The sequence below is a fragment of the Panicum virgatum genome, chromosome 5K (assembly GCF_016808335.1).
Source record: "Panicum virgatum strain AP13 chromosome 5K, P.virgatum_v5, whole genome shotgun sequence".
Classification (NCBI taxonomy): domain Eukaryota; kingdom Viridiplantae; phylum Streptophyta; class Magnoliopsida; order Poales; family Poaceae; genus Panicum; species Panicum virgatum.
In genome coordinates this window covers 60,625,242-60,637,605 of record NC_053140.1, presented here as the reverse complement: position 1 = coordinate 60,637,605, position 12,364 = coordinate 60,625,242, and the positions used below count along the sequence as shown (strand labels likewise).

Sequence of the window (12,364 nt, the reverse complement as noted above, 5' to 3'; positions counted from 1 at the left end):
CCCACCGCCTCATTCCATTTCGCTCCCCTCCCCTCTCCTGCCTCCGAAGCCGATTTTCCCGTTGTGCCCTCGGCCGCCTCTGCCAATACCTGCCCTGCCCCTCCGGGCTCCGGCCAACCCTAGCCATCAGGAAAATGATTTAGGGGCGCTGGTCCCCCCCAAATCTTGGGGCTGGAATCAAATTGGGATCTCCTGGAAAAAAACACAGGTAGGCAACGCATCGCAGCATCGATTGGAGTATAGGATGTCTTTTCTCGACTGTGAAAGGTGACTAACGAGTTCTCGTTGAATATTCAAAAATTTAATTGATTATTAGAAACCAAAATTTAAATTATTATCGTAACACACAATTTTAAGATGATCACACGGGCTGGCAAACAAAAAAGGATTAAAACAATTCACCAACATACCTCCACAAAGATGGTGAATGAATTAATGGCTCCATATTAATAAAGTCCTAATGTGTTTTTTACATTTAATAGATCCCACATGTTTCCAAGCACTCATTCCCTGTTTGTTTGCATTAACAAACAATTTGTATTTAGGGCAAGTACAACGATGTAGACAGTTGTCGTCTTTTCGGCATAAACAAACAATTTAAACAGACAGCTTGTACAATAGATTATCTGTTTGGCTGTTTACAAGGTGTTTAATTCATCCTTTGACACAGAAATTATGGTGATCTAGCGCAAACTTGATCCTTATTGATATTTTGTTGCATACATGACAGAATGCACAATATATTGAAATAATTCGCATGACTCTTGTCGATTGAAAAACTCAAGCTCCTTCATGGCTGGCAGACCGAAGCTCGCTCCGAGTCAAATTGCCGATAATTCAGCGCATGAGAGAGCTTGAAATTTGGGGGAAAATAAAGAGGACGGCGAGGGAGTTCCGTTATACCTCTTACTTGCACCGGGGATGCATCATGGTGGTCGAGCTTCTTCATAGCTGGCGGATAGAAGCGCGCTATGAGTCGAATTACCGATGATTTAGGGCATGAGAGGATTTAGAATTTGAGGGAAAAGAAAGAGGACGACGAGGGGGTTCCGTGTTACCTCTTACTTGCACCGAGGATGCATCATGGTAGTCGAGCTCATCCATGGCTGGCGGGCAGAAGCTCGGTGTGAGTCAAATTGACGATGATTTAGGGCATGAGAGAGCTTGAAATTTGGGGAGAAAGAAAGAGAACGACAAGATGGTTCAGTTTTATCTCTTACTTGCACCAGGGATGCATCGTGGTTGCCGGAATCTCGCGGGGAGAAGACGCCGATGAAGAACAGGCGAGCAGCGGTGCAGGATGTCGCTGGTTCAGGTCGAGTAGAGGGGCGATGGAGTTCGATGCACGAAGTTTGTGATGCCAAATAAATCGCCCTCCACTGCGCAGCGGATCACAGTCTCTCGTAGCGCGTCGTACAACGGTTGGATTCCTCGTCGATTTGCCTGGGAGCACGAGAAGAACCCGTAGACAAACGAGTCGACGGATGGGCAGTAACTGCACGTCGTTGGGTTTTTTTTGTAAAAATTCGTTGCATGTCTACACTGCCTACGGTCTTAGGACTACTCCATTCTACACTTAATGCAATACATATGGCGTAGCCATTTCCGGTGGATTTTTTCAACAAAAAATCACGCATAATATCCGGAGAGAAAGGGGTGGATTGTTCGGTGGCAAAATGTCTTTCATTCTTTTATTTTTGGGGGGAGGGGGTGCAAAAAGAGAGGAAAAGAAAACACAGGTAGTTGTTCCATCCATCCTGTGGCGTTAAAGGCAGGGCGTGGTGGTGGGCATTCATTCCGCTCCGCGGCGGCAAAGTTCGTTAATCCTCGGGGAGCTTGCTTTAACGGTCTCTCCTCGGAGATTCTTCATTCTCCGAGCCAGCCCAACAGCCCACGCACCCGCCCTTTTGACCGGTCTTGGCCTCGCTCTCGCATGCAGACGCAGGCAGCTTCACCAACACACGCAGAGGCAGCAGCGATCCGAGCTGCTAGTAATTGTGCCCTCCATTTTTCAAGCGCCGCACACATGCCCGACTCATTCCCCTCCATGTGCGCGGCGTGACTCCGACGGAAACGGCACGGATAAACCCTACACAATCACCGCGGAATTCTGATCTGCGTGGTCGCTGCAGCTTGATTATTAGTCCTGCACCCCGGCCGGAATAGTTTTTATTATCGCTTAACCACACTTATCTCGGGTGTAATGAGCAATTAAGCGTGGTCGTCGTCGCTTGCTTCAGTCACGGCACGCGTGCGTGCGACCTCATGTCGCGATAGGGCTGTAGAGGGGTGATATTTATACGCACCTGCTTTCTCTTTAGTTTAAATAATTGTACTATTTCTTTAAAATAAAATTCTATTTTAGAAATAGATAAAATTTAAGTGTTTAAATTTAAGGGGTTGGAGCTACACTTAGGAATCACTAATTTGCACCCTTACCTCACGGCGTAGTACTGTATTGTATAGTGTGTAGTTTAGAGAGGGAGGGCGCGTGGTTTCAGCAATTATGTTGTCACTCATACATGTGATGTGATGGGAGCACCACGGCTGGATGGATGCGCGTAGAAAAGTGTGGAAATCTCGGACAAAATGATGCGTCGCGTCGTACTTGTGGTCGACGAGCGATCACGAAGCGGTCTTGGAAAGTGACCTGCCGGAAGGAGGAGGAGAACGGAAAGGAATTCCTTGTTCTTCTTCTTCTTCAAGTGGTCAGTTAAGTAGCGGGAAATTGCGGCGAGAACCTTTGAACCTTTCGACCGCGAGGCTCCTTTAATTACGTCTCCGTGTAATCACACAGGCCATGTGTTGGGACAGTGCTTGCCCCTGCCTAGGTAGACTGCGAACGAAGCAAAGGCGGCAGCAGCAGCAGCGTTCGCGCGTGCCTGCATGCATGAGCTAACTGTAAATGAGGGCGGCTCTCTCAAACAAAACTGGTGGGTGAATGGTTGGGCCTGGCCTGGCCTGGTGAATGTTACGGCCATGAGCGCCTGCTCGCCGGCTGCCGGCCGCCCGTCACGCGCCGGTGCCGGCCGCAATTAATAGCTGCCCCCCACCTCACCCCCAGCGGTGAAGGGAAGGGCTTTGCCGCGCCCCGAACCTGCCCAGGCCGAGGGAAACCACGTGCGGCGTCGCAGCGGAGGCGAGAGTCGCGTGCCGGCGGCGGCTTTGCCCCCGACCCGAACTGCCTTGCTTCGAAGCGCGGCGGGAGACGGAACGGAGCGAGCTCTCGGGCGATCCGGTTGGCGTCGTCGGCCCGCCGCCCGCGTCTCGCCCAGCCAACGCAAGTTTGAAAAACATTCGGCCGAATCGCGCAGGTCGTACGTATCAAATCCAAATGGAGCCTGCCTCGCGTCGCATTCTCGCATCCCACCATCCATCCACTCGCGTGCGTACGACCCGTATACTGGTCCCTCCCGGTCAAAGCTGCCGCCGCTGACCTGGTTCGGCCGGGTGGGTCGTCAGGCGCGAACCGGGCCGAGCTTAACTTGCGAGCCGAACCGGAAGGAAGCTGGGCGGTGGGGGCCGTCGCGATCCGCTCCCCCGCACCGACAGAGGTCAAAAGGCCATGCCGTCCCACGCGCCGCCCCACCCCGCGCCCATATCGGCAATTCCGCGGCGCGCACGGGGGCGCCCCCGTCTTTTCGTCCCGCAAAGCGCGCCCCACCACCAGTCCACCACCCACCGCTGCGCCGCGCTGGCCTGCCCCACCTGCCTGCGTGTGCCGCCGTCGTGCCACCGAATTCCCCGGGAGCGCGGGGGCGTCCCTGCATGAATGGACCGAACCCACCCGCCGGACCGGAGTGCGAAGCATCGGCTTTTTTGGGGGTTTGTTGCATGCCATGCCCAATGGGCGGCCCGCCTTGTGGTTGACCGCGCCGCTTTGGTCTTGTTGACTTGCCGCCGTTGCTTGCTGCTGACACTCACATCACCACTTCACCGAGGACGTTATCCTGTTACAAGTTTTTATTATACCTAAATTTGTGCATAAAAAATTCTTACAAATATAAATTGATAGAGAACGTAAGCATATACCATCATAAAAAGTTTGAGTTTGAACAAAAATTGTTGCAAGAAACAAAAATGAAAAATTTGCACTTAAATAGTTGTGGGTCCAAGTGTTCATCTCAGATTCGTAACCTGCTATCATTCATAGGATGTTTTCTCTTTTTTTCTCATTGCAAAAATTCCAATTGCATCTTTAATTTTGCACGATGGTAGATGCTTACATGGTTTATCCATTCGTATTTTTGTTAAAATTTTAGATGTACAAATTTAAGCATAATTCAAGTTGATAATACAGTAACACGTAACCCGTGGTAATAACACTAGAGATGTTCTCCCACGTCACCGTTCAAATGGTAAGTAGAGACAGTATTTTCAAACTGACTTTGTACGGTATTCTCAAGAGCCACGTACTGCTTGGAAAACATGTTTATCTTTTTTTTTTCAAAAGGTAAAATACTTGTCAAGTGTGTAGAATGTCTTTATTAGGCCATACATACAGCGCAAGCTGCTAATGGTTTGGGTGGAAATCAGCTATAACGCATTGCATTTTACATTAGTGCTACTTCAATTTGGTGGAAAACGATTTTTCTAGTAGTCAATCCGGTTTAGTTTGGTTTCGATCCTAATAGCGCAGCGACTGCTGTGCACATCCTCTACCTTTGTTTGCCTAGTCGAGCTCATCGTTTTAGCCATTAGTAGCACGTAGAATTAAAACTACCACTAGGCTTCTGCACTACTTCCAAATCTTCAGCTCTGAATTTCAAACCATTGACAGCTTAACATACAATACATAATAAATCATCGTAACAGGAGCATAAAGCGCACACACAATCACACAAAACAGGTAGGATGTTTTGTGAAGCATAGCCGAAACTTCTGTTACGTGCAAGCCGAAAATTGCGTGCATCATCTTAATCGTCCGGTCATTAGTTGGCAACACCAGGTACAAAAAAGAAAAGGGAAATCCACGAGGATCGTAGTAATCCGTCTTTAAAAAAAGTAGTAGTAGTAATCTCTGGAGTAGATAAGACATCGAACATGACAAATCCCAGCGACGTCTCAAGCAAAATTTCAACCATATCGAGAGCGTGGTCTGGGGACGCAAACGCAGCGCCATCAACAAAGACTCTCCGAAGCAGGCCAAAGGCGAGGAGGGAAAGAGCATTTCACCAAGAGAGCAACAGGGACAGGTGGCGGCAGCCGCGAAGCTGGAATAAGGCAAACGTGGAGGGCTAAAGCGAAAGAAAACCGGGGCATAATAAAATGAGCAAGCCCAGGCCGCGGCCACGCTCTTGGCTTCCTCCCCCTCCTCTCTCTCCTCCCTTCTGTCTCTCTCTCCTTTCCCCACTAGCCGCCCCTCCGCGCCGCTCTCTGTTCCATCCCATCCCGTCCCATTCGCCATTCCGTCGCGCGCCGCCGGCCGGACGCCGCGTCCCGGGCGCGCGTTCGGATTCGCGGCTCCCGGGGAGGGGGCAGGAGCGCGCGCCCCTGGGATGCCGTGATCGCCGCCGCGCGCGTTTCCAGCCGGAGGGGGAGGGGGCCGGGCGGCGTGGGGGATGGGGAGGGTCGGGCTCGGGGTGGCGGCGGGCTGCGCGGCGGCCACGTGCGCGATCGCCGCGGTGCTCGTGGCCCGCAGGGCGTCAGCGCGGGCGCGCTGGCGCCGCGCCGTCGCGCTGCTCAGGGAGTTCGAGGAGGGCTGCGCCACGCCGCCGGCGCGCCTGCGACAGGTCGTCGACGCCATGGTCGTCGAGATGCACGCAGGCCTCGCCTCCGACGGCGGCAGCAAGCTCAAGATGCTGCTCACCTTCGTCGACGCGCTCCCCAACGGGTACGCCGGCCCCTTCTTCCTGCGCTCCTCCGTCCCAACTCCTTTTGTGCTGCCTGCTGTGCCGTTGCCTTCCCTCGTTCGTGGCCTCGCGGTTCCTTGATTTGAAGCGCTTGTTTCTTCCTTCCCTTTACGAGTCCCTTTTCGGATTCTTGATTAGACGCACACAAATTAAAGCCCCCCCCTCTGTTTGTTAACTGACATGTTGGTAGTTGGATCATACCCTTGCATCTCGCCAGCTTGCTCGGTTTCGATGTTACTCCGGTGCGTGTACGCAAATGCGATTTCTTTTTCTTCGCTTCCCTCTTGCCTTCCGACTGATGTGGAGCGACGCGCATTTCTGGCGTTTCCTTCGGGTGTCCGTGCGAAATGCTGCGCGTACGGATTCAGCTCGTGTTTATTTTTTTCGCAGCCTGTTTTTTTCACCGGTTCGTTTGTTTTTTTAAAAGCGGCGGCGCACAAGGACGCACATTTCTAACTAGTTTGCGCCCAACGCAGTGTGCATTGGGCGTCCCATTCTCCGGACTAGTCGTGTCAGTGGCTCAGTGCTCAGTACTAGATCGTCCCACATGATTTTGCTTCTCCTTTTTCCTGCTTCCTGCTCTTCTTCGGCGTTGTTGTGCAATGGCGAACAAGTTTGGGTCTCTACTTTTCTCATGTGTTCTTCCAACAGTGAACGAATTTGGGCCGTTACTTTTGCTGATATATTTTGTTCATAAAGCCGCCATCTTTATTCGATTCCGTATAATGCCGCGCACATCTCATCGATTTTCCTCGTGGAATTCCCGCAAATACGACGTCACAAAGTTGCCATCTTTGTTGGAGCGGGACACAACGATGCCCATTTCGTGCTCCGTCTCCGCGGGCGCTCGGAGGCTACAGGCTGGTTGCGTCTAATCGCCGTTCTCCGGTGGGTTTGAACAGTCTTGATGCCTGATGCCGCCTGCGGTGCAGTGCTGCTCCTTAGTGCCGGCGCAGCTCCGGGGCTGAGACCATTAATCTCGCCGGCAGATGCCAAGAAGTTCTCTTGTGGCCCTTATGCCGCCTGGGGCAAGCACTGTTGGGTTGACGCTTGCATTCATGGAGGGGTTTGGTGTCCTGACCGCCATAAAGGGGGTGTGGAGCGTGGCATCTTGGGACATGAATCTGCCTACGCTTTTATGCGCCCAGCATTGGGTTCACAGGCGCCAGGTTGTAGTATTCCACAATGGCAATGTGGCCGGGGACGTTCTCAGTCAGACGGGAATCATTGCTTGGAGAAGCCGCTCTTTTTGGTGTGCAAGAATACCTGATGATGATGATGGCAGAGCCCAAACGCAGAAATGTTTCTGTGTTCTACTGGACGGGGATCCTCAGCTGTTGTTGGTCCAAGGCTGGGGTCCGGTACTGTTCCCACAGTTCATCTGATTCCAAGCTGAACATTCAAGCTGCCCGCCAAATCAAATAATAATCTGCTTACTTCCCATGGAACCTATTCGTTTCTACTGATTGTTGTAGCTGTCTATGTTAAAGGTTTTGTTTTAGGTAGCTGCTCTTGCAACAGCTTACCGGGACGGTAGAACCATCTACATGACAGATGGATACACATTGGTTTGGTTGGCGTTTTGTTCTTTTGCTTCTGTCACATTTTTGGATTTTAGTTCCGTGATGTTTCTCATTCATCCCAGTGCGGCTTCTTGTGATGATTAGTTATTCCTTTTCTGTTTTGTGATGGTAATGGAAACAATTTATTCTGGGTTTGCATAGCCTTGTGCCCTTGTGCAGCATGAAGTATGCTTGAACTTGATGTCTTCAATTTATCTTGATCGGTTTCATATTTGCATAGGAATATGCACACCATTCCTTTCTTTCATCTTTGCCACATGATATTGTGTCCATTTGTTTATGTTTAAGCCTATCAGCTTTTGCTCAATTTCATAGGCTTAGCAACACTAGTTTTGTACCCATAACTAATTTCAATTATGTACTTCTATTCTATAGTGCCTCAGTAGGAGATATAAGCATCTTCAATATTAGGACATTTGTTTGTGCAACATGTGCTACTAAGAAAGTCTTTCTCCAATTTGCTCTTTATTACCCAACAATATGAGCTTTCCTATTTTCCCATGGCAATTCAATGACTGCTATACAATATTAGATTGCATTTGTGCTTCTAAAGCTGCGCTCCAACTGTTAGGCAGTGATTTAGCCATCCTTGTTGTGGCGGCTTGCTAGATATGAAAGATTGCTAAAGTACAAAGGTGTAATGGAAAAGGTGTCAGGACCTGCGCTAGCCGTTAGAACACTCAGCAAGTGAAATGTGCTACCCATTAAACTTGCACAAGGGAGTCTAGCTGGTAGACCACACACACAAGGGAGATGCATCCATGGAGTTGGTTTTGAGCTGGCACGGTGTCGTTCTGTGGCTAGCCGTTAGAGTACTCACAGGGAAATCCTCTAGCCGGAAGAGCACGCACACAAGGGGGATGCATTCATTGAGTTGGCTTTGAGCTGGCAGGGTGTCGTTGTGCGGCTTGTCGTGAAGGGGTAGTGCACTTGATTTTGGTATGCAACATCAGACAGATAGTGGCTGCTGCTCACGTCCGTTGCTTGTCATTGCATGCACAAACGGCTATTGTCGTCTCGCACGGCTTGTTTGTAGTAAGACTAAAGCATGAGTTTCCTGGGTCAGTAGGGTGAATCGGTTACTGTGAGGAGGTTGGGAAATTATTGTCATGACAAATATTTGATGATTTTTCAACAAACTGATTGTAAGAAATAATAGTATGTTTCTAAAGATGGGATGGAGTTGAGGTGACCCTCATAATCATAGAGTTACAAAGTGAAATGTTATTCTTCTCCTAGAACTAATCATCCTTTTTCAAACCATGTAACACTTCTGTGCATTACATGTTCTATGGTTATGTCATGGAGAACAATTTACGTTCCTTTACTTTCCTTACCAGAGCAACCATCTAAATTCAGATTGTGTACCCTTAACAGAAATGAAGATGGCATATATTATGCCATTGATCTTGGAGGAACAAACTTTAGAGCGTTGAAAGTAGAAGTTGGTGCGGGGTCTGTGGTCACCAGTCGGAAGGTTGAACTTCCCATCCCTGAGGAATTGACCAAGGGTACAATTGAGGTGCTTGTTATTTCATACAACTTCCAATTTCTGACATAAAATATGTTTCTTGTATGTGTCTCTGATATCTTGTTCGACCGCAGGAGCTATTCAACTTCGTTGCCTTAGCACTGAAGGATTTTGTAGAAAGAGAAGATGAAAAAGATGAACAAAAGGCGCTTGGTTTCACATTTTCTTTCCCAGTTAGGCAAACTTCAGTCTCTTCAGGGTCATTAATTAGGTGGACTAAAGGCTTTTCGATTGCAAATGCGGTAAGGAAAAAATAATTTCTGTACCAGAACTGTGCTCACTGTGATAGATGGATTTTACATGCCATTTAATTAGTAAATCACGAGTCATTGTATTGGTCAATGATTGGCACCTTGCTAACATTGTCTTCGCAATATTAGGAGATACATAATCTTGTTTTAATGGATAATGCAGCATGTGATGCACATGGAAGGTTAATATGTACGCTTAAACTTGAAACTTGTTTTCTTGCGCAGTCAAGTATTTGTTGTGCTAATGGCCTGATTACGCTATCATCACCACCTTATTTCTCCACTTTATGTCTCACTTGTGTATGGACATATTGGGAAACACACATTGCTTTGTTTTGGTGTATGATTGATATTACTTTCAGTTTATGATTCTATTTTTTTATACACCTTCTGATGTGAACTATGGAATATCAGGTTGGGAAAGATGTGGCTCAATGCTTAAATGAAGCTCTTGCTGGGAGTGGACTAAACGTGCGAGTCACTGCTCTGGTAGGTTGCTTTGATCATTTTGTCACATGTGTTCCTACATCTGTTGGTAGTTCGGTACTGTGTTTACTTTGATCATTTCGTCACATTAGGCAAGCCTTTTTTACACATTGGTTAACATGGATCATATTTAGTGCAATGTGCATTCAATATGGGTGCCCTTGCTTGTGTATAGTGAAGTTAATTTGTACCAAATATTTGATTGACCGCATGATCATGCACTGAACAATGTCTCGCATAAGATTTTTTTTTTTACAAGGGGGAGCACAATTATCCTATCATTCTCTAGCAGCTTATTTGTTCCACGGAAGTTAATAGCTGTGTGGTTGCTTGTAAGATATGCTATTCATGTACTGTTGAATCTTTTCATGATGCCAGTCTTTCCTAAATTGTCAATGTTCCTTTATTTAGTTTTTGGTTTCCTGATGAAGTTACAAAATTGCATTTCACCAAGCATTTTCTGTGAGCTACCAAGGGAATACTGTCATCCGCATTCTCAACCAGCATGTTCTCCTATGGTTATTGCTTTTTAAATATTGTGTATTTTCTTAGGTGAATGACACTGTGGGGACATTAGCTTTAGGGCATTATCATGATGAGGATACAGTGGCTGCTGTGATCATCGGGGCTGGCACCAATGCTTGCTATATTGAGCGCACTGATGCAATTATCAAATGCCAGGGTCTCCTTACAAACTCCGGGGGCATGGTATATTCTTGTTCTACTTTGTTCTGTAGCCAAATTATCTATTCTCTCAAATGTTCCTGTGGCTAAAAAGAATTTGATTCTTATGTTTTACGTTCAAATATTCAATTCGTTAGGTAGTAAACATGGAATGGGGAAATTTCTGGTCATCTCATTTGCCAAGAACTCCTTATGACATCTCCCTAGATGATGAGACACAAAATCGCAATGATCAGGTGACTAGTGTAAAAATACCTTACGCAATATTTGTACCCTTGGCTAGTAAGTATGGCTGAACAGAACAAAATTGTCATTGTTACAGGGCTTTGAGAAAATGATCTCTGGGATATATCTTGGGGAAATTGCAAGGCTTGTGCTTCATCGAATGGCTCTAGAATCCGATGTTTTTGGTGATGCTGCTGATAATCTATCTATCCCCTTCACATTGAGGTGAATTTAATGCTTGCTATGCTTTGTTTATCTGGTACTCTTGCGTATAGTTACTATTCCTTTGAACTTTAGGCTACTGCATCTTTTCTGTAAGATTTATTTCGCTCCCATTTGAAAAGTGCCGGTGGTTATTTTCTTTAGTGGAGTACTTGGAATCCTCGCTGCTCTTACTAGAACATTTGGAATACTTCTGTCACTCAGTTTTGAAAGGAAAACCGTACTTGACTGATTTCCTTGATCTGAATTTCAGTGCCTAATTAATGTTTTTTCACACAAACTACTAATATATGTTTGACGTGTACTGTTTGTGTTCCAGCACACCGCTTCTGGCGGCAATTCGCGAGGACGATTCACCAGATCTGAGCGAAGTCAAAAGGATACTGCAAGAACATCTGAAGGTCAGTTTTCCTGATCTCTGCAAACTCAAACACGTGTGTTTGCTCAAACCTGTATGTGCTGAAAGGTTTTGATGATTCTGTTGCAGATACCTGACACTCCTCTGAAAACCCGAAGGCTTGTCGTCAAAGTCTGTGACATAATCACCAGGAGAGCTGCCCGCCTAGCTGCCGCTGGGATCGTCGGGATACTGAAAAAGCTGGGCCGGGACAGGAGCGGCGTGGCTTCAAGTGGGAGAATGCGGGGGCAGCCTCGGCGGACGGTGGTGGCGATCGAGGGTGGCCTGTACCAGGGCTACCCGGTGTTCAGGGAGTACCTAGACAAGGCCTTGGTGGAGATCATGGGGGAGGAGGTGGCGCGGACGGTGGAGCTTACGGTGATGGAGGATGGGTCGGGGGTGGGAGCCGCCCTCCTTGCCGCAGTACATTCATCGAATAGACAGCAAGGTTCCATATAGGGAGAGATGGTGATACAGGAGCTAGCCCCTCTGTGCAAATGTAAAAAGGGACATTGTTTGATATCTATATTCATATATATAAAATTCGGTCTTGTGCAGAGAAATTCCATTCTCCTTCCTATCTCAGCTTCTTATTAGCTTCCTTATTTTGGGTACCTCTGAGGCAGGTGGAAGTTGTTAGAAGGAAGTTCAATTCGTTTTATTTGTCCGTCAAGAGAGCTATTTCGTTGTAAATCTGAGCTGCTATCTTTTATGAACTGATCTTGCAGGCCGAATTCTCTTGAAAAGTTGAGATATGCCGGTAATGATTTGTTTTTCTCAAGAATGCTGGACATCACATATACCTAACCTTATCGCAGGAGAAATTGGTCCTTGAATGTGAAGGCTGATCTACCAAGAGATCAGTGATCAAATAATAAGATTTTTGATATTTCAGTTTGATGACCACAGTAATGATTTGACATCTCCGCTTGACTTTAACCATGTTTAGTTGCTTTCCCAAAGAGAGATTTCCACTCTTCTACGATTTAAATGTCAGGTGCATGATGCGTTTTGCTATTTCTTACTAGCACTTAACAACGATTGGTAAAAAGATAAGCGTAGATATATGGTTTTTTACGAGGGAAATGGATGTTAGATCATGTCTCTAATTGTCTCTTCACGATCCAACTGGT

At 47.4% G+C, this 12,364-nt stretch overlaps 1 protein-coding gene across 1 annotated transcript; it reads left to right on the top strand.

Annotated features, from left to right (window-relative positions):
* The first annotated feature begins 5,302 nt into the window (after positions 1 to 5,302).
* On the top strand, positions 5,303 to 11,892 carry LOC120709214 (hexokinase-3-like). Its single transcript, XM_039994759.1, has 9 exons — positions 5,303 to 5,833; positions 8,813 to 8,957; positions 9,041 to 9,208; positions 9,632 to 9,706; positions 10,256 to 10,411; positions 10,525 to 10,623; positions 10,710 to 10,837; positions 11,154 to 11,235; positions 11,322 to 11,892. Exons 1-9 carry the CDS (start codon positions 5,562 to 5,564, stop codon positions 11,688 to 11,690), a joined length of 1,494 nt encoding a protein of 497 aa, XP_039850693.1. The 5' UTR covers positions 5,303 to 5,561; the 3' UTR covers positions 11,691 to 11,892.
* Positions 11,893 to 12,364: the final 472 nt, after the last annotated feature.